Consider the following 26,665-nt stretch of genomic DNA (forward strand, 5'->3'; position numbering starts at 1 on the left):
ATACTTAGCACCAAGGGCTGTGGCATTTTTCAATGTTGGCAACAACACTTCAGCTGAAAAATCTCCATATTTATAAAACGTGGTGGAAACCTGAATGAAGAGTGATTATGGTCTCACTTGTGTTTAACACTGTAAAGTGTTGCTGAACGGCCTAATAGAACAGAATTTAAAGCAGAAACATATAAACGGGGTCCTTTTTGCCAATCAACCGTGATGACGCAGTAAGAACAAAAAATGGTGGCTCATAGGAGGCCTCACTTGAATCAACCGCGGTCACTCACTAGACGCGGGGCTCCTATTTTGTCTCCTGTCGATGGGGACGCCAGGCGGCTACCTCAAAGTGCCAGGGACACTCAAAAAGATAATATACAGTGAAATACCCTTTGGAAACTCTAAAGTGCCGCACAAATGCACGGGCTTCATAATAGCAACAGTTTAACATTTGTTGATTGTCACGTCCATCGCATTTTAAATCTACTTTCTCATTCAATCTTCACAAGACCTCGCTAGGTACTATTTCCGACCAATTTACAGCTGAGGAAACTGACAGGTTAAGCAATTAGCTCCAGATGATACAGAGCCGCAACTTGAACCAGCAAATCCTGACTCTTACCTCTAAGCACTAAACTGCTGTCCAGCTTATTATTCAATAGAGTCGCTGAGGTCTCACAGAGGCTCAACAGATGTGGTTCGCTAAATTGTTAATATAAAAGTAGATGTCTTCCCACCCCGGCTCTTCCATGTTGACACCTCGCCCTGCCTCTCGCATCACCGGTTCGCACTCGGGTCCTCCAGCCCTCGCCCAGGCTCCTCCCACTGCCCCGCCTGCCGGCGCCCAGGTCCCAGCATTTCTACGCATGCGTGGGAGATCCGCGCAGGCCCAGTGGCCGAGCGGCGCCGGGAGACTTCCTTGCCCGCCCCGCCCCGCCCCGCCTGCTCCATCGCTCCTGCGGCTGCCTCGGGAAGGCTGGAGGATGAGCTGAGGCTCCGCGCTCCCTGTCTCCAGCGCTAATCACAGGTGCTTTGGGTCTGGCCGGAAGCCCCCTTCCCTGCGCCCACTCCCAACCCATTCCCTGTCCTGCTCCGCCCACCTAGCTGCGACCTGGCTCTGCAGGCTGGCGTCCCGGGCTGCCCGGGTAGGTAGTTTGTGTACGGTTACCATGGAGACGCTGGCCTGCCGGGCGGAGCGGGCGGGCAGGCGGGCGGTCAGGGTGATGATGCTGCTGCGCTCTGCCCAGGCCTGGACCTTGGAGGAGGGGGCGTTGTCGGGAGTGGGGGAGCCGCTCTCCGCGCGAGAGGTGAGGCGTCCCTCCGGTTCACCAGGGACCCCTCCTGCTGTCGTCCGCCTCTCTGTCTACGGATGGGGGAGAGAGGCGATGAGAGTGCCCTGTGCATGCTCTCGGGGTGGGGCCATGGCTGTCCTTATTTCTATACACTGAGCATTTAGACAATTGCGTGGTGCTTAATAGAAGCCCAGTAATATTTGTTGAATGAAGAGTGGTAAACTAAGGGGATTTCTAGGCAAACAGTGACCTGGCCAAGGTCACACATGGTACCTGGGCTCTTCTAGGCAACAGATAGAACCTCAATAGATGAATAAGTGTATGTGTAACAATATGCATTAAAATATATTGTATGTACCTATAATGCCTTCTATCATTCGTTCCCACGAGTATTACAGCAGGTCTTCCATTTCACCCTGATTTAGAATTACTTTAATTTGGTAGGAAAGCAAGTAGCACTGTCTATTTGTATCCTATTATGTGAATCTATAAAACTCTAATTAGTTGTTGATTTGGCATAGCTGATATTCAATAAAATACAATAAAATTAAATTTTAAAGCTTATAAAATGTCTGAAAACACTGAGCAAATGTCATTCCCTTTCTTTTGCAGTTTGCTAATGCAGTTTTTATTCATGGGAGAAAGTTTTGTTGTATCTTTTTATCAAATGGCGCTTGAACAGCGCTTAACCTTTTTTTAAGGGCCAGGCACCATGCTAAAGCCATTACATGAATTATGTCATTTAATTCTCAAAGCAATTCTATGAGGCAATTACTTTTACTACACACATTTTACAGATGAGGAAACTGAGGCGTAGAGATGTTAGAAAACTTTCCCAAGGTTACATGGCTGCGAATTGTCAAAGGATTTGAACCCTTACTCCAGCATCTAAGCACTTAACCACTGCCTCTTTGGATGTTCATATTGACACAAAAGTAATTCAAAATCGTAGTAAGGGTCTTGAGTATTTGATTTGCAGGGAAAAGAGTATGACGATGGCCAGTCTTTCCCCTCTTGCAAACATCCTGATAGTGCAGGGTTGCATTGATCAGGAAGGCTCTGCTGCAGCAAAGATAAAGACAGGTCTTTAAGTAAAACCTAAATGATGACTTGAAACTTTCTCCTAACCAATAAGAAATATTTTGTTTAAGAAGGTCTCCAGTTTCAAATTTCCTACTGCCAGTAGTGTTCATCTTCTAAGAGTCCTGTGGACGTCATAAACTCAGGACAATGATGCAAGACAGAACTCAGCGCTTTCTCCTTTCCCTTTGAAGGCCACTTCTCTTCCTGTTTTCTTTTAAAAGATCCCCTTGCCCTCTTGTCGTCCCCCCCCCACAAGTTTGCATACCCCTTGTCACCTCTGGCCCCTTCCTGTCCTCTCAGATGCCAAATCTTGTTGGTTCTTGCGTTCTTGGTGCGTGATGCTCATTCTCATTTCTCTTCTTACCTCTATTTCACCTTCACTCCTATATCTCAGACTTTCAGTACTTCATCCGCTGATCAACACCACTTTTATCAAGTCTTACTCCATGCCAGGCAACGTGAAGCAAAGGCAAGAAGGGCAACGGGGCTAAATTTGATCTCATACTACCACATGGCATCAAGAGTCAAATGCCATTTGAATAAAGTCCAATATGCTTTCCTATTCCTCTGTAACAAATGTCTCCAATTTGAGAAGCCATGCAGCCTTGGTCTGGATATTTCCTAGGTCAGGTCTGTATTAGAAAATGGAGTCCGGTTATGGAAGTGTTGACCTTTGGCCGTGCCTCACTTCAAGCACTGGGGCTCAGAGTCCGATGGGGCAACAGTAGGTACACAGGCAATTCTAACACGCTGGGAGGGTGTAGTGACAGAGAACTGGGGGCCTTGTGCAGTACCAGGAAGGGACACCTAACTGAGGCTGGGAGGGTGGACAAAGCATGCCCAACAAAATGGTTAGCTGGGCGATTTTATAAGAACTGCCTGATTTCGTGGCTTCTGACCTTTCCCTCCTTTCCATCCTGCCCATCCCTGCCAGATCACGTCATGCCTCAAAATCTCTTTATTTGCTCATTAGCTTTTATTTAATTTCTTGACCTACCATTCAGTGCTCTCTCTGGTCCAGCTCTAGTCTTCATTTCCAGATCTTCATGTCCAGCCATACCCTCTATGTTCTTGACGCTCTGCCTTGGCTCTCTCTTTGACCTTGCTGGAAGTTCCTTCTCCACGCCAGCCCCAATGTCAGCCATTGCCACTTGCTCAAATTGAGCACATTTTCCAGAACCCAGCTGAAGCATCACCTCCTCCAGGAAGTCTACCTGACACCTTCTCCCAATCAGAAATCTCTTCCTCTTTTGTAATCACATGATAGTTTGCTGTATTTATTGCCCCCATCAGTTTCTGCCTTGTATTAAAATCATTTGGGTGCAAGCAGGGCTGATACTCAGCTGGGACACACCAAGAAGGCTGTTCTGGTTGTGAAAATACTGGCAGGTCTCTGTATTGGTGTGTAAGTAGCTGCAGCCCCCAGTCCTCTGAGTGCCTTCCTCCCACCACCCCATCTGGTGGGTAATAGTTTGAATATGATCTCTTGGCGTATGTCATAGTTTTTTGTTTTGTTTTTTGCTATTCCTTAAGACTCTATCTACCTCACAAAAGTGTTGTGGGGATTAACTGAGATGATGTACTTGAGAGTACTCACTTAGCACAGCGCTTGGTACTAAAGTAAGTGTTTAACCAGTATTAGTGGTCCTTCTGGGTCTTGAGTGAAGACAGGGTTTATTCCTGTCTGTGTTCCCAGAGATCCAAGCAGAGGGCTGTGCACGGAGAAGACAGTCAGTCACTGCTGGCTGAAGAGATTCATTCCAGTTGTCAGGAGAATTTTTGTAAAGTTAAAATTTCTGTGAAACTATCATATTATAGTTCAGGTATAGTTTACCATACATAGGCAAACTTTCAAATTCTGAGTGTTTTTTTTTTTTCTGCTTTATCTCCCCAAATCCCCCCTGGTACATAGTTGTATATCTTAGTTGCAGGTCCTTCTAGTTGTGGGAGTGAGTGTGTTTTAAGTTGGCAAAAACCATCTGTATTAAGAATTTGTAATTTAACAAATACAAAGCAAAAAAATCCTTCCACCCCCCACCAAAAACCCACTTCAAACTCAGTTCACTTGTATTATTGAACATTTCCATGTTTGATTTAGTTAATAATGTATTAATATTAATAATAATAGATTGTGCAGATCTTACATCATTGAAATAATTTCTCTCAGTATAACTGTTAAAGTGAGATTCGAGGGGAAGAGAGAGCAAAACGGAGAGAGAAAATCATGTTAGAATTTGTGGTATGAATTTACAGACATACAGATCTTAGCTCAGCAACAATCTTCCTCAAGCAAAAAGAGGAAGATTGGCAACAGATGTTAGCTCAGGGCCAATCCTCCTCACCAAAAAAATAAATAAATAATTTACAAATGAAAATATTTTTAAGCCCAGTATGAACATTGTTTCCACCAGTATCTGATCAATCTAAATTCCTGTCTACTCAAATAATTTACAGAATTCTTAGAATTTGATCTAAAGAAATGTTTCTGCTTTGTTACTCTATGAAAGAGTATAGTTTTCAATGCAAACTAAAATACAGCCAGGGAGAGCCTTAGTCAGGAATGATGATCCATTCTTACTCATCCAAAGCACTTTCTCTAGTCCTTATTAGGTTTGCCAGATCACGTTTGGACATTGCTAGACTCATTAGTGCCATGTGGAGCTGAAGGAGTCGCACACCTGATTTGGGCTCTGGAGGAAATTTTTGTTCATTGTACTGAAAATTCTCACTAAGTGACATAATTTCTTACTGCAATGGGCCTTTTAAAAACAAGCAAACCGACCAACCTGTCATGAACACTTAAGTTAGATGTTGTGGGACTGGATTTATATTATTATGCATCCAGAAATAATGTATATGTATAAAATACTTTATCCATATTTGTAATAATTAGCACTGAATATTTTTAATAAAGAGCCAATCATCTCATATCCTATATTAGAAGTTAAATGTACTAGCCCTGGCCAGTTTTTGTTGGTTGTTTTAATGTACATGATTCTGGAGACCTTGCTTAAATTCAAACTCCTATATCAAAAATTCCCAGAATAGGATTGCTTATCTAGTAATTTTTTACTGTTTTACCTAAACACATGGCCTCTCCCTGTGAGAGGAATGGCATATTCTTTGTAGTTTTCATCATACCCTTTTCCTTTTCCTCAAAAACTCTTAGGTGGGCCCTGGATGGAACTAAAGACATGTCCTGTTATCTGATGTTATGTAACAACTTGATGTCTAGACTCACAGTATAGCGAATCCTCTTTATTTGTCTAAGGAATCACCTGTTGATTCTGCTTATGGAAATACAGTCTGTTAGTTTCCTTGGGCATATGTCACAAAAATTTTTTTCTTTTTCTCCGAAGTTATTCTAAAATCGAGCAGCTGAAATATATGAATAATTTCCATATCTCTCTCCCTAGAGATACAACATTTTCAGGGATGAGAGGGTTTCTATTATGAACACCTAATATCATATACTAATTAGAATTAAGTTTTTAAAATCTCAACTATTGTAAAGTTTAGAGCCGTCAGAGGTGTCTTGCCAAGTTAACTAGGCCCCCATGGAACACGCCAGTGTTTAAGAAGGATCTGCAGGGGCTAGCCCGGTGGCGTAGTGGTTAAGTTTGCACACTCTGCTTAGGTGGTGGCCCGGAGGTCGCCAGTTCGGATCCTGGGTGTGGACCTACACACCACTCGTCAAGCCATGCTGTGACACCATCCCACATAGAAGAACTGGAAGGATTTACAACTGGCATATACAGCTATGTACTGGGGCTATGGGGAGGGAAGAAGAAAGAGGGGAAGATTGGCAACAGATGTAAACTCAGGGCCAAGCTTCCTCACCACCCCCTGCCCCCAAAAAAGCATACTTAAAAAAAAAAGTTTAAGAAGGATCGGCATTCTCTTGGCCCTTGTGCATGACTTCAACTCTTTAACTGAGGGAGGCAGCCTGGGAAAGGATAATTTGATACTAATATTTGGTATCTATTCATCTAGGATACTATCTCAAATTGAAGGTGATTTAAATTAATTCATTCAAATATTATCGTGGGTAAATGTGAGGCTGAACCTTTCTCTGAGTTTACAAACTACGTTTGTAAAAGAAAATATAGTTTGGAAATAGGCCCCATCTGTCTAAATTTAACCTTATACTAGCATTTTGTGTGGGGGGCAGTGGAAACGAAAAGGAAACATTAGTGAACATCTGAACAGAACCACTTCAGTGTTTTTTTAATAGATTGGTGAATATGAGATGATTTTCTCTTTCTAGTCTGTGCTCTTTTGTCATTTATCCTCTTTCCCTCCAGGTTTCGCTTTCATTCTGGATCTCTTTCCTGCACATTTTCCTCAATCGCATGGATTCCCGTAGGCATAACTGTGCACATCAACCTATATTTTTGAAAGCTCTTCTCCCATTCTGATCTTCCAACTGTAACTGCCTGGTAGATTTTTAATTAAAAATTGTTTGTGACTTTTTTCAGGTTGAGAGTAGAGGAAGAGTTTAAGCACATATGGATGGGTTTAAGCATTCCTTTCTAAACTACTGGATGAAAACAGTTGATATTTTGTACTGTATGTTTGTAGGGTGTGGTGTCTACCTGAAGAACATTTTACTTTAAAAGGGAAGATGCTGTCTCCAAATGATAAAAAGTTAGAAAAGCTGGGGCCGTTCTATCGACCTTCAGTGTCCAAGCAGAAGACCAGTGCAGAAATCATAAGTGAAGCTCGAAATGCCTTGAGAACAGTTAGGGCCCAAAGGCCATTCACACCACGGGAAGACCAAAGAAAACTATTTGGACCTGCGTCTTCGAGGACACCAGAAGGTAGGCCTCCTTCCTGCTTCAGGTAGGTGACATTTCTCTTCCAGATGACATTTTCCCTTAATTCTAGGTACGGATAGTGGCTTTTTTTAAGTTTGACTTCTGCGATTAAGTTTGACCTCTTGTATCTGTTCAAGATTGCTAAAGATAATTCCAACTTCTTGGGCCCAAGAAGTTGCTTTGGTTCGAAATGGTTAATGGTGGTTGTCATATCAACTTTATAAAGCAATATGAGCAAAGCTTTAAAGAGATCACTGTGTACATTTCTTCTTTTCATTATTCAATATTTTTTAATCCTACTAAAAGCAATGAAAAGATATTAATAAAATGTTTTAAGTACTATGATTTTTTAAAATTGCTTCTTTCTCAAGACGTTTGCATTGAATGCTTTTCCTTGTTTTGGGGCTAGAGTAAACTAACATATACTAGAAATAAAAGAAATGATTCTTCACAAACTAATGTTTCTGTCCCATCTCCTGTGCTAGCCTCCACGCGGCCAGTTTTGAGTCATCTGATTCCAGACCCTTCTCTGGCGCACGTCTCAGTCCACTAGAGCTTGTGAGTACTTTACGTTTCCACGAGTGCTGTGACATGGAACTGGCCAAAAATGCTTGGAATCAGCATGTATATGTGCTGAAAATGATCGCATGGACCTAATGTACTGATAATTTAATACAAAAGCAAATTCTTTTATACTTTTTCAAATATAATGGTTGGTATCAAATGAAACACATTATTATTTACCTGTAGTTTGATAATAAAGAAGAATTTTAGAAATAGTTAGTGAATTGGCAAACAGAATGTTTCACAATAATTTTTTTTGTTCTTTTAAAAAGAGTTATGCACATATATTTTTTTAAATTTTATTTTTTTGAGGAAGATTAGCCCTGAGCTAACATCTGCTGCCAATCCTCCTCTTTTTGCTGAGGAAGACTGGCCCTGAGCCAACATCTGTGATCATTTTCCTCTACTTTATATGTGGGACGCCTGACACACCATGGCGTGCCAAGCAGTGCCATGTCCGCACCTGGGATCCGAACGGACAAACCCTGGGCCACCGAAGCGGAACGTGCGAACTTAGCTGCTGCGCCACCGGGCCGGCCCTGCACATATTACTTTTAGTAGTTATATATACAAATAAATTTATATACCTGTACATAAAGAGTCAAAGATTTGTTACAAAAAAACCGCCAGCAGTCTCCTGTCACCTTATTTTTCATTCTCCCCTCCCTAGGGGCTCTCATTTTAAACTCTCTTGGCACATCCTTTTGGCATTTACATTCAAATTTCTAAAAACACAGCGTCTCGCTACTCTCTGACTTATGAGTTTGAGGAATTGTCTAATGACTTCCCACTAAGAAAGATGAGGATTTAACTCTTATCTCTACGCTTCCTCACAAGGCATTCACCCTTTCTGTCCCCACTGCTGCTCCTAATATAGATACATTACGATTTTGGTCAGATCCTTTTTCTCCGTCTATGATCATATAAACCCTATTTCCAGCTGAGCCTTGAACTAGTGATGACTAATGCTGATTACTTCTCCTTCCCTGTACAACTTTTTGTTTTCCCTGGTGTTAATAATTGTCTTGCTTTTTTAGTTTTGTATTATTACTATTTAAATCCCAAACTCTTCCCCAGTGGTCTAAATCGCCTTCATATATTCAGGCACATGAGGTATTCTATTGATTCATCTCTTTGGAGAACTTTCCACACTCTCTCTTGGATCACTCGCCCTAGGCATCTGGCCTATAGCTCACTTCTTCCTCTTGTGCCAGCTTTCCTGTTTCCTGTATTCTAAGCCCTTCTCTCTTTTTTTTTGGCTGGGAAAGATTTACCCTGAGCTAACACCTGTTGTGAATCTTCCTTTTTTTTTCCTCCCCAAAGCCCCAGTACATAGTTGTATATTCTGATTGTAAGTCCTTCTCATTCTTCTATGTGAGCCACCACAGCATGGCTACTGACAGACGAGAAGTGTGGTTCCGCATCTGGGAACTGAACCCGGGCTGCCAAAGTGGTAAGAGCACCAAACTTTAACCACTAGGCCATCAGGGCTGGCTAAGTCCTTCAATTTCTTTTTTTTTTTTTTTTTGCTTGAGGAAGATTATCCCTGAGCTAACATCTGTGCTAGTCGTCCTCTATTTTGTATGTGGGTCGCTGCCACAGCATGGCTTGATGAGTAGTGTAAGTTCATGCCCAGGATCTGAACCTGTGAACCGGGGCTGCTGAAGCAGAGCACACCAGACCCAATCACTACGCCGTGGGGCTGGCCCCAGTCCTTCTATTTCTTGATTTACTCTTGTTTTTGTGGAGTATTCCCTCCAACAGCTTCTTGAGAAGGGGTATATGGGAAATAAATTATTTGAGACCTTGAGTGCTGTTTTTCTCTCTGGAAGTTTGTAGGATTTTTCTCTTTGTTCCCAGTGTTCTGAAATTTCATGATAATGTGCCTTTGTCTTAGTCCACTTTCATCCATCACCTGGGCATTTTCAATGTGGAATCTCATGCCCTTTGGCTCTGGGAAATGTCCTTGAATTATTTTGATGTGTCTCACCCTCTTTTTTGTTCTGTTTGCTCCTTCTGGAATTTACTATTCAGGTGTAGGATCCCCTGGATTGGCACTTCTATTTTCTTATTTTCTCTTTTTCTATTTCCCATCTTTTTTTTGGAAGAGACTTTCTAATCCTTCATTGAGTTCTTTTTATTTCCGCTATCATATTTTTAGTTTTCAAAAGCTTTCCCCCCTCTAAATTATCTTTTTTTAGATGTAGTATTCTGTTCTTGTTTCACGGTTGTAGCATCTTATCTGCGTATATGAATGATAGTTTTGCTTTTTAATTGTTTTCTCCTCCCTTTAAAATCTCTGTTGCTTGTGTATGTGTGTGTGTAGCTTAAACAACAGAAATTATTTTCTCACAGTTCTGAAGATACATCCAAGATCAAGGTGTCAGCAAGGTTGGTTTCTTCTGAGGCCTTTCTCCTTGGCTTGTAGATGACCATCTTCTCCCTGTGTCTTTACATGGTCTTCCCTCTGTGTCTCTGTCACATTTTTATGTTTGTTTTGGACTCTGCTTTTCATATCAGAGGCTCTCCTCTGATAGCTCATGCTGCTTGTTTGGCTGTTCCTATTTGAGAGTGGAAGCATGTGGAATGGGTTGGTCAACCCATAGGTGATACCTACCCACATCTACATTTAGCAGGTCTGGCTGAGCTGTTCTGTTTGTGAAAGCCCCAATGGCACTATCTTTGGGGCTTTCCTTGTAAGGTAGTCAATTCTCTATGGGAGTATATTCCAAGCTCTTGCCTGGAGCATAAAGGCTGGTTGCTAACTACCAGAAGCCAGGTACAGGAAGGAGGTAGGAAAGCCTAGCATTCAATATGTAAATATTCAGTTAATATCTATGTCTACAATACATGCCCTCACCCTCCACTGTGCCTGGTTAGCCTGATTCAGAGACCCTCTGTTTTACCCCCTGTAGAGAACAACTTCCCATCTGTTCCTGGGTTCAGCAGTCTGACCTCGTGGAGCTGGAAGGGAAGGAGTTACACAGACTTTCAGCCAATCCTCATTTTAGGCACCTCTTCCCTTATTTCCCTGCTACCACAAGTACCTAGTGATGCCAGTTCCTTAGACTTTCAGGGAATTGGGCTTGCAGTCAAGCTACTTCTCAGTTTTTATTACTGTATATGTGTGTGCATGTTTGTGTGTGTGTGTATGTTTTTGATGAGCTATTTGAAAGTAAGTCACAGACCTTATAAGACTTCATCCATAAAAGTTTAAGTGTGCATCTCAAATGAAAAAGACAGTCTCCTATATAACAATACTCTCATTATAGCTCAGAAAATTAGCATTACTCGGTGGTATCATTTCATGTGTAGTCCATGTCCAAATGACCCCAATCGTCTCAAAATGTAACTTATATTCTTAAAGTACTCAACAAAATGCCTCTCCAAGGAAAATTATACTTGTTCTTATGTTACAGATGACAAAAATAAGATTCCAAAATAGTATGCAAAAACCAATAAGCAGTGACTAATTTGTCAGCTGTGGTTGACACATGGCTTCTTGCACCTACAACCTTGGAAACCACTTGGGTTTTGAGCCAGCTACAGCAAGAGAGCCCCTTGTTTGGCAGCCCAATGGGTCTACCTTGTTGTAGAATGGCTCTCTATTCTATGATTCTGTCATTTGACTCCTATGAATCATTTTTAATACTGCTGTAGTCTTTTGAGACTCACTCAATTTGGGCCTACTCTTTTCTAAAAACTCTATTTCTAAAATATCCCTGGTCCTTATCAAACTGGTGGAATTCTTGGACTACAGGATTAGGTGTTAGGCAAAGATAATGTTGGCAGTTGCCTCTGTTTAGGGTCATTGCAATTAAATGTCTTTAGTGTAGATGGTTGGGTGCTATGTGCAAAGTAAAAGTAGGCTAAGATATCCACATGTTAAATAAAATAACTCCTTTAGTTTGAAATTTTTTTGTTAGTGGATTATGTAAGGATCTTAAGTATATTCCATTTTAAACAGTAATTAAAATTTGGAGCTCCCAGTCAAAAAATTCTGAAAGTGGCCTCACACTGCCTGCCCTTCCACCTTCCTTCCTCCTTTCCACTTCACAAAGAGCCCTTTGACTCTGGTAACCACTAAACTGACAAAGGGAAGAGATAAGGGGAAATAAGAGTGAAGGGAGACGGAGTGGACAGAGGAGATGGCTGAGGGTGGGGCTGGGGTATCTGATAGTTACGGGACACCCTTGTTGAAAGGATTTGTGAAGACCTAACCAATTGAATTTTAGCACTTTTTGGATCTTGCACACTTTCTCCAGCTAGTTTGCCTTTTAATAATTCCTTTTCCAACAATTCCACTTCTGGGTATTTATCCAAAGGAAATGAAAACACTAACTGGAAGAGATATATGCTCCCCCATGTTCACTGCAGCATTATTCACAATAGCCAAGACATAGAAACAATGTATGTGTCCATCAACAGAGGAATGGATAAAGAAAATATGGTGTTTCTATAGGCAATGGAATATTATTCAGCCGTTAAAAAGAAGGAAATCCTGCCATTTGTGACAACATGCATGAACCTCGAGGGCATTATGCTTGTGAAATGTCAGGTACATACAAATGCTGTATGATCTCACTTACGTGTGAAATCTGAAGAAATAAAACTGAACTCGTAGATACAGAGAACAGGTTGGTGGTTGTCAGGGGTGAGGAGTCAAAAAAAACCAAAAAATTTCTCAACCAGCACTCAGTTAGGGAAGAAGGCCCCAGAGAGCAGCCCGTTCCAACTCCCACATTGAACCAATCTGCTTTACTCTTTCACTTGTCGTTTACCCTTCTCTCTATTTCTCCCCCCACGTCTGGCCTCTGCTCCCCTACACTCTCCAGCAGGCAGTGGGCTGCCTACACTCGAGAGAGCCCTGGGTCTCAGAGCAAGATAGAAAACTGATGCTCCTGGTCTTTACCACTCAGGCCTTGGCTGGCTGGCCTGACTGGCTCACCACGGTTCTTGTTAGCACCTGGAATCTTGTAAAACCGGGGGGAAAGCACTGTGGTTTGCGGTCTTCCGTTAACATTCATATCTACCTGCTATATCGATATGCCCAGGAACATCTCTCTTCTTTCTTAGTGGCTTCTCACCTTCCCGTGAGAGCTCTGACTCGTGCGGCTGTTGGGCGGTGGTGATTTCTATTTTCACTCCATCCTCTGGCTCGCTGATGTTCAGATTTATACACGCAGGAACAGCTGCTCTCATACTTCAGATTGTATAAAGTAGGAAAAGAGATGTGGCCATGTGAATAAATAGGAAGTTTTGTCTTTCATCACTATCATTGTCAAAACAGAATTCTCCCTGTGTTTCCTAACCTTACAAAGCCTGGTTGTTTAAGCTCCAAGTATTTTAATTAAATTTTTTGTTGACATACAGAAAAGACACAGATCATAAGAGTGCAGCTTAATAAATTTACACTCAACACGCTCATAACCAGTGTTCAAAAGAGAAAAACTAGGTTGTTCCCGGCACCCCAGACACCACCTCCCCAGGACATTAGGACCACCTCCCAGCATAGATTAGTTTGAGCTGTTTTTTATATTTTGTAGGAACAAAGCTCTAAATATTGACAAGTAATAGAAAACTTAATATATTTTAAAAAGAAAGGGACTTAGAAGCCCATATATACCTTGGGGGTGGGGGAGATCCAGGGTAAGAAAAAGAAGAGTGAGAATGTCAAAGCACTGTTTCCTCTTGCACTATTTCTGAAGCGAATGGTAACATTACAGCAGCGAGTCCTACGCTGAGAGTGACCGAGGAGCCAGAGAGCCTGTGGAGAAAATCACAGTAATAGAAATGCACTTACAGTTGCCACATCCAAAGGTTATGTGTTTGGGGGAATTTTTAATATTTGCTTTCTGACTTCCAAGAGGTCTTTTAGTGTGTGGTGTATGGTGTGTGTGTGTGTGTTCTGTTGTTTTACAAATTAAATCATAGCAACTTTCTGAGGTGGGATGTCACGTACTCCCTTGTCCAGTCGTCATGTAGAAGGAGGGAGACCCCGCCTTCCCATCTGGTGACCCAGAGGCGCCATGTCAGAAATTGGTCAAAGCCCCTGGTGCTGGGATGAGAGTCGAGGCCGGCCAGATCCCGGAAATGTTCTGGGCAGTTTGTCTTTAATTGGGTTGTTCTATGAAAAATAGTCTTTCCCTCTTCAATGGACTCTCGTAGTTTTATCAACCAGAACAAATCTTAAAATCTGACTTTCCCAGGGTCCTTGATTAGGCTCACGTCACTGGTCAGTGTCGTGACACAAACTGTGAGGGAGGTAAGGTTCTCGAGTCAAGATGGAAACTTGCCACATTCCCTGAATGCTAAAATGAAGCGAATTTTATGAGAAAAAAATTTTACTAGTTTGCTTCGTAAAAGCCATTTTGCTCCACAAAGTTGAGGAACGTTTCGTAGCACCTGGCATGGTAAAAGTTGATGGCCTTAGTAGTTTTCCCTTGACGTAATAAAGATGCTTTACACGTATCACTTTATATTTTATGTAATGAAGTATGTATTTAAGTGGGATAAATAATTTAGTAAAGGTCAGTAGTAAAATGGAACTAATTTTTCATTACACAAACAATTACTAATTTTGCACTAGGAAAATAGTGCCTTTTATCAAGGGCTTTATCTTGCCATTCAGAGATAATTCAGTTTCTCTCTTTGGGGTAAAAATTAGCTTTGCAATACCGTATTTTCCCTTTTTGTCGGATGTTTTATTTAGTACCAGAAACATTTATAGCAGTTAAGGCCTCTGCAAAAGAAACCATTTATCTCATCAGCATTGTTATTATTTGGCAGACTTTTCGATCTTTGTTTCAGATTCAAGGTACCTGCAGAGTACAGATATTTTGAGATAAGAAAACCTCCTATCTATTCAATACTCATTATCTTTATGTATTTCATTTTTCATAATTATATCTAAAACACTTATTTTCCTGTATTATATGTGCTCTTAGCTTTTCTTTTAACTCTCTGCTTTATGGCCTAAGTCACATTCTGATGACCAGTTTGCAACAAATTGAGGAGACTAAAAGGTAAAGTGACTATTTATTAAACAAATAGAGCATAATTTATACAGAGAAATGAATGCTGTCTCCTTCAGAACAGACCCGTCCGAATTCAGCATCTTGGTTCCAGCAAGGTTGTGTCAGAGGCTAGGGCCTTGGCTTTTGAGAAGACCTAATAATAACTTAGAATCAAATCTGGTAAATAAAGAGTGAGCAGGGAAGGGAGCTAGCATTTCTTGAGTCCCCATGACAGGACTTGTATGGGCATCAGTGTCCCTGCATGAGGGGGCCTACCGTCTCCATCTGCTAGCTGGGCCAGTTCGGAGACGTAAATGGCTTGTCCAAGTTCACAGAACTGGTAAGCGGATTCCACTCCAGATCGGTTTGATCCCGAAGTCATTTATTTCTCCTCTATATTGTGCTGAGTCTTTGATTTACCCATTTTTCTAACTGTGTTTAGAAAAATGTGTTTCTAAAGTCATAAAACAAATTTTTTGGTCCGGTTTATGCACCAATTCCAGATGCAAATGAACAAGAGGACATAGAAAATATTTTGAAGAATGTCATCATTACTGAGATAAGCAGCTTCTTGGGAGGAGAACTCTGATATAGATGTCTATGTTCTGTTAGTATATATGAGAAAATGAGTGTTTGAAATTGTGTGTCATATATGATGGATGACCTCCTCTATTCTTCCAAATTATCTGACTTGAATTAAGCACTAGACTTCTAAGATTTCTGTTAATTAACTTATTGGATTGAGAGTCATTCATTTCACATATTACAGAAGTGACTTTAGGAGCTTTAACTCAATTATTTTTGGTTAGAGAGCTAAAAGCACTTGCTGCCGTAAGATTGCTCTTTCACAGACAAAAAATTGTGCTCAAGTTGTAGAGAGGAAGGATGGCACCATGAGGCAACACTAAAAGTGGGAGCTGAGGGGCCGGCCCCATGGCCGAGTGGTTAAGTTCACGGGCTCCGCGTCGGCGGCCCAGGGTTTCGCCAGTTCGGATCGTGGGCATCGACATGGCACTGCTTGTCAAGCCATGCTGAGGTGGCGTCCCACATGCCACAACTAGAGGCACTCACAACTAGAATATACAACTATGTACTGGGGGGATTTGGGGAGAAGAAGAAGAAAAAGGAAAAAAAAGGAATGGCAACAGATGTTAGCTCAGGTGCCAATCTTTAAAAAAAAATAAATAAAGTGAGAGCTGAGGCCCCTGGGACGTTCTGGCCCGAGTGGGAGGCCACTGCCATCTGGAGGTTAGACCAAAGGGAGCTCTGGGTAGCACAGTGCTTGGTGCAGGTGTTTTTAAAAGTCTTTAAGGGATTGGAATTTTGTCAGCAATGTTCCTTTTCTAACGGGTAGCAGCGTAAACTTCATGAGATGTAAAAAATAAAATGTTTTATATCATAAGTCCAAGACAACTTCTTGCACTTATATTTTGTGACTTTTTAATCTGAATTATTAGAAGAAAAATTATATTATTAAAAAAATACTTTTGTGGAGTCCAAAATATGTAAAGGTAATATTTCTATTCCACATAGTTCTTGGCATATAGGTGCTCAGTAAATGTTTTCTGAGCAGAATTGAACATAAAAATTCCCAGAGTATGTTGAATACACCCAACCTAATTTTACTCTGATACAGATAATATCTGTTTGCCAGCATGGTTAAACTATTTCTTTCAAAAGCACTAAGCAAGGGGCTGGCTGATGGTGTAGTTGTTAAGTTCACACGCTCCACTTGGGTGGCCCAGGGCTCGCAGGTGCAGATCCCAGGTGTGGATCCCAGGTGCAGACCTACGTACTGCTCATCAAGCCATGCTGTAGTGGTGTCCCACATACAAAATAGAGGAACATTGGCACAGATGTTAGCTCAGTGACAATCTTCCTCAAGCAAAAAGAGGAAGATTGGCAACAGATGTTAGCTCAGGGCCAGTTTTCGTCACCAAAAATAAAAAACAAAAAAAAACACTAAGCAAGACAGCAGAGTGTTTAATACAGTAGAACCGACAAAAACAATTTAAAAGTGTTATATATAACACATTAGATGGGCCAATGAGACATATGGCCCAATCAAGGCCTCAATCAAGGAGCCAAGATGCAGCCTGCGTGAAGCCCTATTCTCTCCCAGAAGTGTCAGGGCCAGCTCCAGAGTGGTGGGTCTTATTTGAGACACGGAAACTCACGCTAATCAGTTAAAAAATCTCTTTCCAGAAACCAAAAGCTCCGACATCTCCTGCCACAGAGGAGGATCCCTGCCCTTCCTTTCCTACACCTCCGGTGGACCCTGCGAAGATTCGCAGAATAAGCCGAGCCCGGGCGCGTTTGTTCAGGGCCGCCTCCCAGGGGACTCTCCTGCCAGACAGAGCCCATCCTCCCGCTGAGCGTAAGGCCGTGTAACATCCTTTCAAACCTGGGGCAGGCATGTTTCTTGAGTTTGCACACAAAAGCTATGTGTGGTTTTCTATGATTTTTTCTCGCCCTATATGATTTTACATTAAGACTTAGTATTGTGCAAAAGCTGGTTAAGAACCCTTGTTTATATATATATTTTTTTCTGGGTGTTTATAAAGCATACCTAAATATCACAGTTTTTAAAAAAACGTTATCACAACTAGAAGGACCCAGAACTAAGAATATGCAACTATGAACTGGGGGGCTTTGGGGAGAAAAAAGGAAAAAAAATAAAATCTTTAAAAAACGTTAACTGTTAGGAAAGAAATATTGAAATACGTGTTTCCTAATGAATGGGTTCGCGTGTATTGGAGATCCATGAGTTTTTCATTAGAGTTCAAAGAGTTGTTCATTTCATTAGGCATATTTAAGGTTCCTTTAATGTCCACTGAGCTTAGGTCTTTGAAAATACCTTTCTGACCCCATGTGAAAATGTAAGCAAAAGTGGAACGTGGCTTTTCCTGCTGCCACGGAATTGCTGGCGGGTATCTACACCTGGGAATAGAGAGGCTAAAAACCTTGAATTCTAAGGAATGCCCCCAACAATTGGAATCCCTCCCCATCCAGGGCATGCTAAGAGTTTTTCAAGCTGCAGGAAATGTCCCGTGAGTGGGATGACGGTCGACTCAGTGGGGCTCACTAGCGTTTGAGAAAAATGAAAGAGAAGAGAAGAGAATGGAAAATATCAGGGTACAGTGCAGACAATACGGGGAAGTATTGCTTCCAGAGGCTTTACTTTGCTCACGTACTTGTGTGTTCAGGGTCATATTATAAATTTATTATATATTATATTTATATTATATCATGTTATAAATTTATTATTATTATGTGTAGTCAAAAAAGTTGGAAAACCACTTTACCAGGGGCTGACAGAATGGGCCCTCCTTCAGGCAATGAGGATTGAGGAAGACGGATGGGTTTACAGTCACAGAGAGGAGATAACCTGAAGATGGATCCCAGAGGTCGCAAGCTGCCTCCTGAGGATCCTACTTGTTTGACATATAAGCGTTTTCTTTTAATTAGTCGCCAACATTTAATGTAGAAGATCTCATGGAAAAATCCAGATTGGTGACGTCTTGTGAAAAATTAGAAGATGTGACAACACTTGGTCACCATCCCGTGTAGCCCAAGTGAGGAATGACTAGGGCTGAGTAGTACCCACCTGGTTAGCCCGGGGTGTGATCTCAGTTCCCCAGGTCTCCCAGCCTGCTTCACTCATTTTCCTGTCTGGTCCTTATGGTCCCAGTGATCCCTGACATAGCTGAAGAGGTCGAATCAAGGAGAAAGGAAAAGACAGGGAGGCAGTACAGGGCGTGCATGTCACACTGCGATGTCTCATATCATTAGGCACCCTGCTTTGCCTCCATGTCCCAATCTGTTTCTTTTCTAACAACCAGTCAATCAGATATTTATTGAACCCCTCCCAAGTGCCAGGCACTGTTCTAGGCCAACTGAGTCCTGTCCTCAAGCAGTTTGTGAAGGGAGATAGACAATAAACAGGAAAACCAAGAAATAAGAGAATTTAAGTTGTGACAAGTGCCATGAAGAAGGTAAGCAAGACAGTGGGATAGAGAGTCACCATGGCAGGAGGAATTTGTGTCCACTCAGGTGGCTCTGGAGGTGTCCTGGAGGAGGTGGCATCTGAGTTGACATGTGAACAATGAGAAGAAGGCAGCCATGTAGAAATCTATGGACAAAGCAGCCACACTGAAGGGACACCCAGGCCACAGATGGGAGCAAGCTCGGGTGGTGGAGGACCCACAGGCCAGAATGGCTGGAAGGTGGTTAACCCTGGGGACCGTGGAGGGAGCTGAGGCCACAGGGCCATTTAGGGCCAGGCCCGGGCAGATGCCCAGGACTTGATTCTGCTTGCAGTGAAAAGCCAGGACAGGGTTTAAGCAGGGGAGAGACGTCATCCGACTTAGGTTTTCTTTCAAACAGCGGTGCTCAACTGAGCTGTGCATTAGAATCACCTGGGGAACTTTTGACACGCTCCAGCATGGGCTGACGGTCAGACCAGTAACATCAGAGAGGACTGGTAACTGCAGAAGCAAAGTCCTTGCCAGGATGAGAGGGGCTGGGGTCCAGCCCAAGGTCGGGGATGAGGTCAGACAGGAACAGCGTCGCTTCCTATCAGCAGGGATGTCAGAGCTGGTGTGAGGGTCACCACACTGTTGTTTAGTAGATGTTTTTCCGTCTGAGCCCGAATGCTGTATCTGTGTTTAATGCTTTTGCCTCTTGGTGCCTCACGTTTGAAACCCCTGCTGCTTGCTGAGCTGTTCCCATGTATGTGAGAGTGACCGAAGAGACAGGTGTTTCGCCTGCCGTGCTCCCCTCATGGCTTAGCTCCTTCCCTCCTGAGCCACCTGGCCCTGGTCTGAGCAGCCACGCACACCTCAGCTGTGCTCTGGGAGGTGCCATCTGTGGCTGTCATTTCCCAGCACTCAGGCCGTCTTCACGCCTCCAGGTGGCTAGGCAGCATGTCTTTGTCACAGTTCTTTAATCCTCCCTGTTTGCAGTTGCCCCATGTCACCATCCTCATCCTCCCTGAGGTCTGTGTCCGCACTCAGGAAATAATGGCCGTGAAAAGCCATTGTCATTTTAAAAGCTCACATCGCCCGATTAAAAAATATATACTTTAGCACTCCGGCCTCGGAATGCTTGTCTTTGTCCAGGAGCTCCCTGGGCTTCGTTTCAGAGTCTCTATTGTTTGGAAAAGGTGTCCTTTGTTGGGAACCAAGGCTGTCAAGGCAGCTGTGCATGGAGACAGAGGGTGCGTCCCCGCCTCTGGTGTGAAGTCATTTGTAGCTGACACCGCCACAGGCAGGGCTGGCGTGTGGCGGCAGGTTTGGAATTACTGATTTAAGAAAATGAAAGGGGCAGAGATGTGTGTAGCCATCTCTTAAGGCCAGCAGTTTAATTGCTGTGTGTTCAAATAGGGTTTTTGGCTGGAGGTGACGTGTTGCAAACACCTCCCCTGTTGTTCCAGCTGGACAGACGCAGTCTCCACCTTCTCGCCCATCCCTGTTATCCTCGCTGTCACAGAGCCCTCCACGGGCTTCCTTCATATCTCCTGGGTCTGCATTGTCTGTTCCCACCACTGCCACATACCCTTTCTCACCTGTTGTCCCTGATCTTCCAGCTGTCCTGTCTTGCTCTGCCCTCAGCTCACTAGGGGGCTGCAGGTGGGTCAACCCAGGGGTGAGTCCAATCCTCAGCCCTTGGATCAGCCGGCAGAGCCTGGGGAAGCCAAGCTCCCAACCAGACCTGCATGTGAGCAGCAGCCTTATCCTGTCACCCCAGTGAACCATGAAAAATGTTCACTTTCTGTGTGTGCCATAAGGTACAAAAGGTCAGGAAGCAAATAAAAATCAGATTGCATCATCTTCTTGCTGAAAACCCATCAGAGGGGCCCCTGGGCCTGAGGGAGTGTTGCCAAATTGGGTTCCAGGGAACACTTTTGGCAAACATTAATAGCCTTTCCTTGGAAAAAGGGTTCAGTGCTCAGAAAAGTCTGCCTACCTCCTCTCCCTCTTGGAGAGTCACAGCACACACGAGCGTATTAAAGGGTTGGTAAAGCCTTCTGGTGAAGGCACCTGTTTAGTTTTGATTCACCTCAGTATTTCACTCATCTACTTGACTGCAGAGTCTGTCTTTTGGGGAACACAGTTTGGGAAACACTGACCTAGCACGGAAGTTGGCAGACTTTTTCTCTAGGGCCAGATAGTAAATATTTTACAACTTGTGGGCCATGCAGTCTCCATTCAACCTACTCAACTCTGCCGCTCAACTCCACTGTGGTCTCAGAAAAGCAACCATAGACCGATTCATGGCCACTGAAATTCGACGTTCATATAATTTTCGCGTTACAAAGTGTTGTTCTTCTTTTGATTATTTTCCAACCATTTGAAAATATGAAAACCATTCTCAGCTTGCAGGCTGTACAAAAACAGGAGGCAGGCCAGGTTTGGTGGGGCTGTAGTTTGCTGACCCCTGGTCTAGGGGATGAAGTCCCTACTCCTCAGAATGCTCAACTCTGTTGTGATCTGGCCCCAGCCTGACATTCCAGGCCCTTCTCTCGAGTCTCCTTTGCCTACCCCGTCTTCCCCCCACAACAAGTCTGTGCACCAGCAACATGGAACTCCTTGCAGTTACTCACACCCATCCTACTCTTTCAAGCCTCATACAAGACCCACTATATAATTTGCTGGGCCCAATGCAAAATGAAAATGTGGGGCTCTTCGTTAAAAAAAAATTCAGAATTTCAAGATGGCAACAGCAGCCTGTTAAACCAAGTGCAGAGCCCTTCTAAGCTTGGGGCCCTGCCTAACTGTGCAGCTCATACACCCATGAAGCTGGCTCTGACTGCAGACTTCTGTTCCTTTTTCTCAGAACTCCATTAAGCCTTCAGAATTCTTCTCAGTCTCCACCTCCTCGGTGAATCTTTCCCTAACTCCCAACCCCTCGGGACTCCCCCGCCATCTCTACTCCTGCCTACATGGCTCGGACCATGCTATACTGCGTTTGTCTCTGCCCGTCTACCTCTCTGTCTCCCTTCTAGACTGAGCCATGTCAGTAGGAAAAGAGGTTTCCCTACTGAACCTAAAACAGGTGCTAGTATATAGTAGGTGCCAAAGAAATTTCTGTGAAATGGAGCTGCTCCTGCAGGGTAATGCTGCTGGTTGCAGGATCCTTTTGAAGTTTACCCATGATCCATTACAAAATTAGTACAGTGTGCTGCAGATACTTGCCAGGGAGACACAGAGCATCATTACACACGCTCAGTTTAGTGGTGGGCCTCCATCAGGAGTTGGCGTGAGCCCCAGAGCAGCTCTTCGCTCTAGTGATAATCGACGAGCTTGCTCTGGTGGATTGTGAAGATGGCGGGATGCAGCTCCTCCCCCCACGAGTCTGAGCGTGTTTCCCTCTAGAACAGAAGCTCCGTGATGGCTGGGACTTGTTCACCTCTGGATCGCCAGCACCTTGCACAGCCCCTGGCACATAGCAGTGGGTGCTTCATAAACATTTATGGATGAATGAATGAAAGAAATGAATGCTGGAATATAGAGATAGGCTAAAAATGCTTTGAAATCTAAAACAAAGTATGTGCTTTGTAATTCAGTAGGAAAGTTATTTAAGGTAGCTTGGTGCTGTGGAGAGAGCCCTGGACCAGAAGTCAGGATTCTTGGGTCACGTTAATAATAATGACAATAACTTCTAGGTTTTGAGTGTGCTAGCACCAAATAATTCACTTCACTAGGCCATATCATTTAATTCTCACCACAGGCTAAAGAGGTGGGGACCACTGAGGAAGGTGAGAGAAAAGTTGAATGACCTGCCCACATCGTGCAGCTGGTGCATTTTGACCCCAAGTCTGATGGAATGCAAGGCCTGTGCTCTTCCCACCCATATAGTCCTGCCTCTCCCCAAACTTGCTCTGTGACTTTAGACCTTTTGGCTTCTCAGTGTTGTCATCTGAAAACTGAAGGTTAGACTAGCCAATCTCTAAGGCTCCTTTCAGCTTTAAAATTCAGCGTTTTGCAAGTAGGGAGCTTGGTCAGAGGGATAGACGAGGTGGTTTTGTTATTGTTGGTTTTTATTGGTTTTTTGGTTGAAGTGAAGAAAAGCTTGAGTCATTTTGGAAAAGTCTTCAAAACAGTATTTTTCTATGTGAAGCTCATCTACCCTTCCTCTTTGACAAAATATTTTATTACAGACTAGAGTATAGCAGTAGCATTGTGGATAAGCTATTCCTAATGTCAATTTGCTGATAAAGAAACAGTGTTGTATTAGAAGTCTAAGAATCGTCAGTCATAAACACAGTAGATGCTTCAGACTGGGCATCTTTTTGCAACTCTCTCTTATTCCTCTTTAGAAAGCCTTGTAGCTGTTGCAGTGCCCTCCTCTTTCCAGCGCTAGTAGTGGTCTGTAGGCCTCCACCATCCCACCCCTGTCCCCCTGATCATCTCTCGTACTCCTCTCCCCCTCACACACTGCACTCCTGCTGTTCCTGGAACACACCAGGCACACTCCTGCCTTAGGCCTCCACACCTGCTGTTCCCTCTGCTGGGAGTATGTTCCCTCGTCATCCAACGGCCACATACTTCACCTCCATTAAGGGTCTGCCTACTATGCCCGCCGTGTTCAAAATTGCTGCCTACAGCCATTCCCAATCCCCTTTTCTACTTTGCTTTTTTCCATAACACGTATTATCTTACATCATATACCTTATTTGTTATGGTGTATTGCTCACTGTCTGTTTACACCTCTTAGGATGTCACCCCTGCGAGGTCAGGGATCTTTGCTTTGTCACTGATGCATCCCAAGAGCCTGAGACAGTGCCTGACATTAAGGAAGCAGTCGAGAGATATTTTTTGAATGAAAAATTACTAACAGGATCAAATTTAGGTAGAGGAGTTATCGTTAGAGGACACAGAACTATTTGTGTGGACTTAGGCAGTTCATAAACCTCAGTCCGAGTGTTGGCTTTCTGGTGGACTCTAAGCTCCTGGAGATAAGATCCTGTTCGTTTTTACCTGCTGAATTGATGATGCTGATCCTAAAATAATGGTGAGGTCTCGTATATGTTTAGGGAGGTTTTGGCCATACAATTCCAGGCTTGGTTGTAAGTAATATATAATTTTCAAATTGTATAAATTCTTAGATTAAAAAAATATTGAAAGAGAGTGATTCCTAAAAAGAAATGCTTTGACAAAACTTTTTTTTTTTTTTTTTTGGTTATTACAGCAAAGAAGACAGTGGAATCCAAAGAAACAGTTCTAATGGGGAATTCTGTGGTGAAAAGAAATGCGATTTATTTAACAGAATCAAATGCCACTGGCCACTTGAAGAGCCACCCACTTCAGCTAACTTATGATGGAGGCTTTGGTGAAATCAAGGAGCAAGAAATGTTCATAGGGGCAACACCCTTGCCATCTCCTCTCAGAAGTGGAGGGTCAGTATTCTTTATATTTGATTTTCTGTCCAGGATAACTGTGTCGTTTAGCAGTTTGTTCTCTATCTTATGCAGATGATTGGTTTGCATTTTCCCTTTTCTGTAAATACATTTTGAGTTAGTGGTACATGGGTAGGAAGGATTTCTTCTCATGGCTCAACGGAGTTGGTTTCCCCTTTTCCTATTTAATCCTCAGGAAACATTTATTCATATCTGCCAAAATGCTGCTTTGACAGGACTGCCAGAATAAAGTCTTTGCTTTAGTCGGACTGTTCCAGGCAGCCCTTGAGTGAGGACTGATCATTCTGTTTGTGTGTTACTTGGGATTCTTGCCTGGGCCAGAATCCCTCGTCACCTCCGCTTGGATTAGTTCACTGTTAACTCCTCAAAAGAGAGGACACACTCATTTTATTCTCCAGTAGAAATTTGGATTAAAATATTTATTTTGCAAACTAATAGTTAAAACAGGACAGCCCTGCGGATTCCTGCTGTGATCTCCCCCTACCGGTCCCTCATGAAATGGGTGATTGGGAATTACTTTATTTCACACCATCTTCCTAGACAGGGCTTTCTAGGGCTTCCCCTAGAAAACTGAGAAGCAATTTTTCTACCATATTAAAGATTGGTGGAGAAATGTTCACTGTATGAACCACGTGAATTCTTACCCTGGAGTTTTCCTAAAGAAGCCTTGATAATTGAGGGCCCAAGTGGGGGTTAGCGTGGGGAGAGCAGACTCCATTTTCCAGTCCCAGCCAGTACTGATGCTAAGATAGGCAGAAGGTCTTGGACTGGACAGGGTCACTCAGTTAAAGATATTTTTCTACGACTTTCCGTTGAGTCATTATGGACAACTGCCCAGTTCGAATTTGCTTAACAAGATTAAATTCCATGGACCATTTTAAGACCAAGTGCTTCTTGCCCTCACTTTAGATTTCGGGTCTGACTTTGGTTTGTATGCGTGTAACGTGCCTAAAACTTTTCCCTGAACTGGCTGCTTGGCAGCTGGTTAGTTTAGCTGAACTGACCCCGTCTGCTGACACAGCCTGAAGAGTTCCGCACACGCGGGATTTACATTAGGCAACCTAGTGGTCCTTGTAATGTTGCTTTGCGTTCTGAACATTTTTTAAATTAAAGGAAAAATGAAATGTCTCCTTAAGTGGAAGAAAAGGACTTCAAATTGGGACTTTGGGTATTGAGCAGAAAATATCAAACTGGCCACTGCGACAAATCTTTTCCAGTTGGTGAATAAGAATAGGCTGCGACCTCAGAGTTTACACACGAAAGACAGCAGGGGAACTTGTGTTTTCTTTCAGCACTGAAGTGAAAAGGAAACATTTATCTTGCTGCACCCATCCTTACAGTAATTAAAGTTGACTAGGAAAAACCAGACAAGAGCTGTTTTATTTTATCTTATTTATTTTTTATTTTTTTTGCAAGTCTTCAGATGTTGCAGAATAATCTGGCAAGCCAGAGTTCATTATGTCTTCCTCAGTCTGGGACAGCAAAGGCATCTTCAGTTACATATTTTATCCCACAAACAGCAAAGGAGAAATCAATTAGGGACTGGAAGCGCTTCTTCCTGACCGTCCAAAATTATGAGGCGTTGGCGGCAGCGCTAATTGTTTTTTTGTGCTTTGTTAGGATGGCTCTTACCTCATATAATGATTGTGTCTGACTTGGGTTAGCAATACACGCTGGAAAGTTTAACTTCCAATAACATTTTTGCTTTATGAATCTTTACCTCCTTTAATCATTGGATAGGATTTTGTTGAAGTGGTGCCAAAAAAAACATTTATTCAGTAGGATTAAAACAAGCCAGAAAATGGAAACTATTAGTAATTCTTTCATTAATTACATTTGTGAATCAATCTGGGACACTTGGTAATTGTTTCTTGTAAACATTTAAGTGAGTAATTCCAAGAAATGATCTTCGCTATGCCGTGGAGTATTCCCAGTTTTGATGCTAAAGCCCTACCCTCAATTAACATGTTTTCATCTTTAGACCATAAAGTGGAAAACGGAGACTCTTGTCAGTGAGCGGGGCTGGCAGAAGGGAGGGAAGAGAATGCAAAATTGGAAAAGGAGGAGGCCTGAGATGACAGTGGGTTGAAAAGGAGCGTGAGCAGATGGTGTAAAGGGGACAGAAGTGAGGCCGTGCTCTCCATGCAGGGTCCTTGCCTGCTTGTCTAGTGTGGGAGCAGCCGCCTTCATGCTGAGTGCTTCTCAGGCTGGGAGAGAAAGGAGCAGTGTATTTCAGTGGAACAGCATTGACTGGTACACCCTTAATTTAGAATATGGATGACTCAGACATGGGATGGACTGCAGTTTAACTTTAGGTTGGTTGTGATGGAAAAAGGATTTGCTAAGCAAGGTATCATCACAAACAAGATCTTGGGGACTGTTTAACTTTCCAAAAGAGGACACGCTCTCAAGCACTTATTGAACTATCATCTTCAAGCAGTGCCAATTACCACTGTCTCTGTCTGTCCATTTAGGGATTCA

The 26,665-nt window shown here is 43.0% G+C and overlaps 1 protein-coding gene across 6 annotated transcripts in view; it reads left to right on the plus strand.

Moving 5' to 3' along the window:
• Positions 1–861: 861 nt before the first annotated feature.
• The window catches only part of ARMC2 (armadillo repeat containing 2), a 97,945-nt gene continuing 72,141 nt past the window's right edge, over positions 862–26,665 (plus strand). The window contains exons 1-5 of one of the 6 annotated variants that reach the window (XM_001916466.6): positions 862–1,018; positions 6,948–7,208; positions 7,669–7,741; positions 16,969–17,140; positions 23,956–24,163. In XM_001916466.6, the coding sequence (XP_001916501.4) occupies positions 6,991–7,208; positions 7,669–7,741; positions 16,969–17,140; positions 23,956–24,163 (671 nt within the window). In that variant the 5' untranslated portion in view covers positions 862–1,018; positions 6,948–6,990. Of the gene's footprint in view, positions 1,299–6,947; positions 7,209–7,668; positions 7,742–16,968; positions 17,141–23,955; positions 24,164–26,665 lie in introns of all 6 variants that reach the window. The other 5 variants (XM_014734450.3, XM_014734440.3, XM_070225360.1 and 2 more) reach the window with 5 other exon arrangements.

The sequence above is a fragment of the Equus caballus genome, chromosome 10 (assembly GCF_041296265.1).
Source record: "Equus caballus isolate H_3958 breed thoroughbred chromosome 10, TB-T2T, whole genome shotgun sequence".
Taxonomy (NCBI): domain Eukaryota; kingdom Metazoa; phylum Chordata; class Mammalia; order Perissodactyla; family Equidae; genus Equus; species Equus caballus.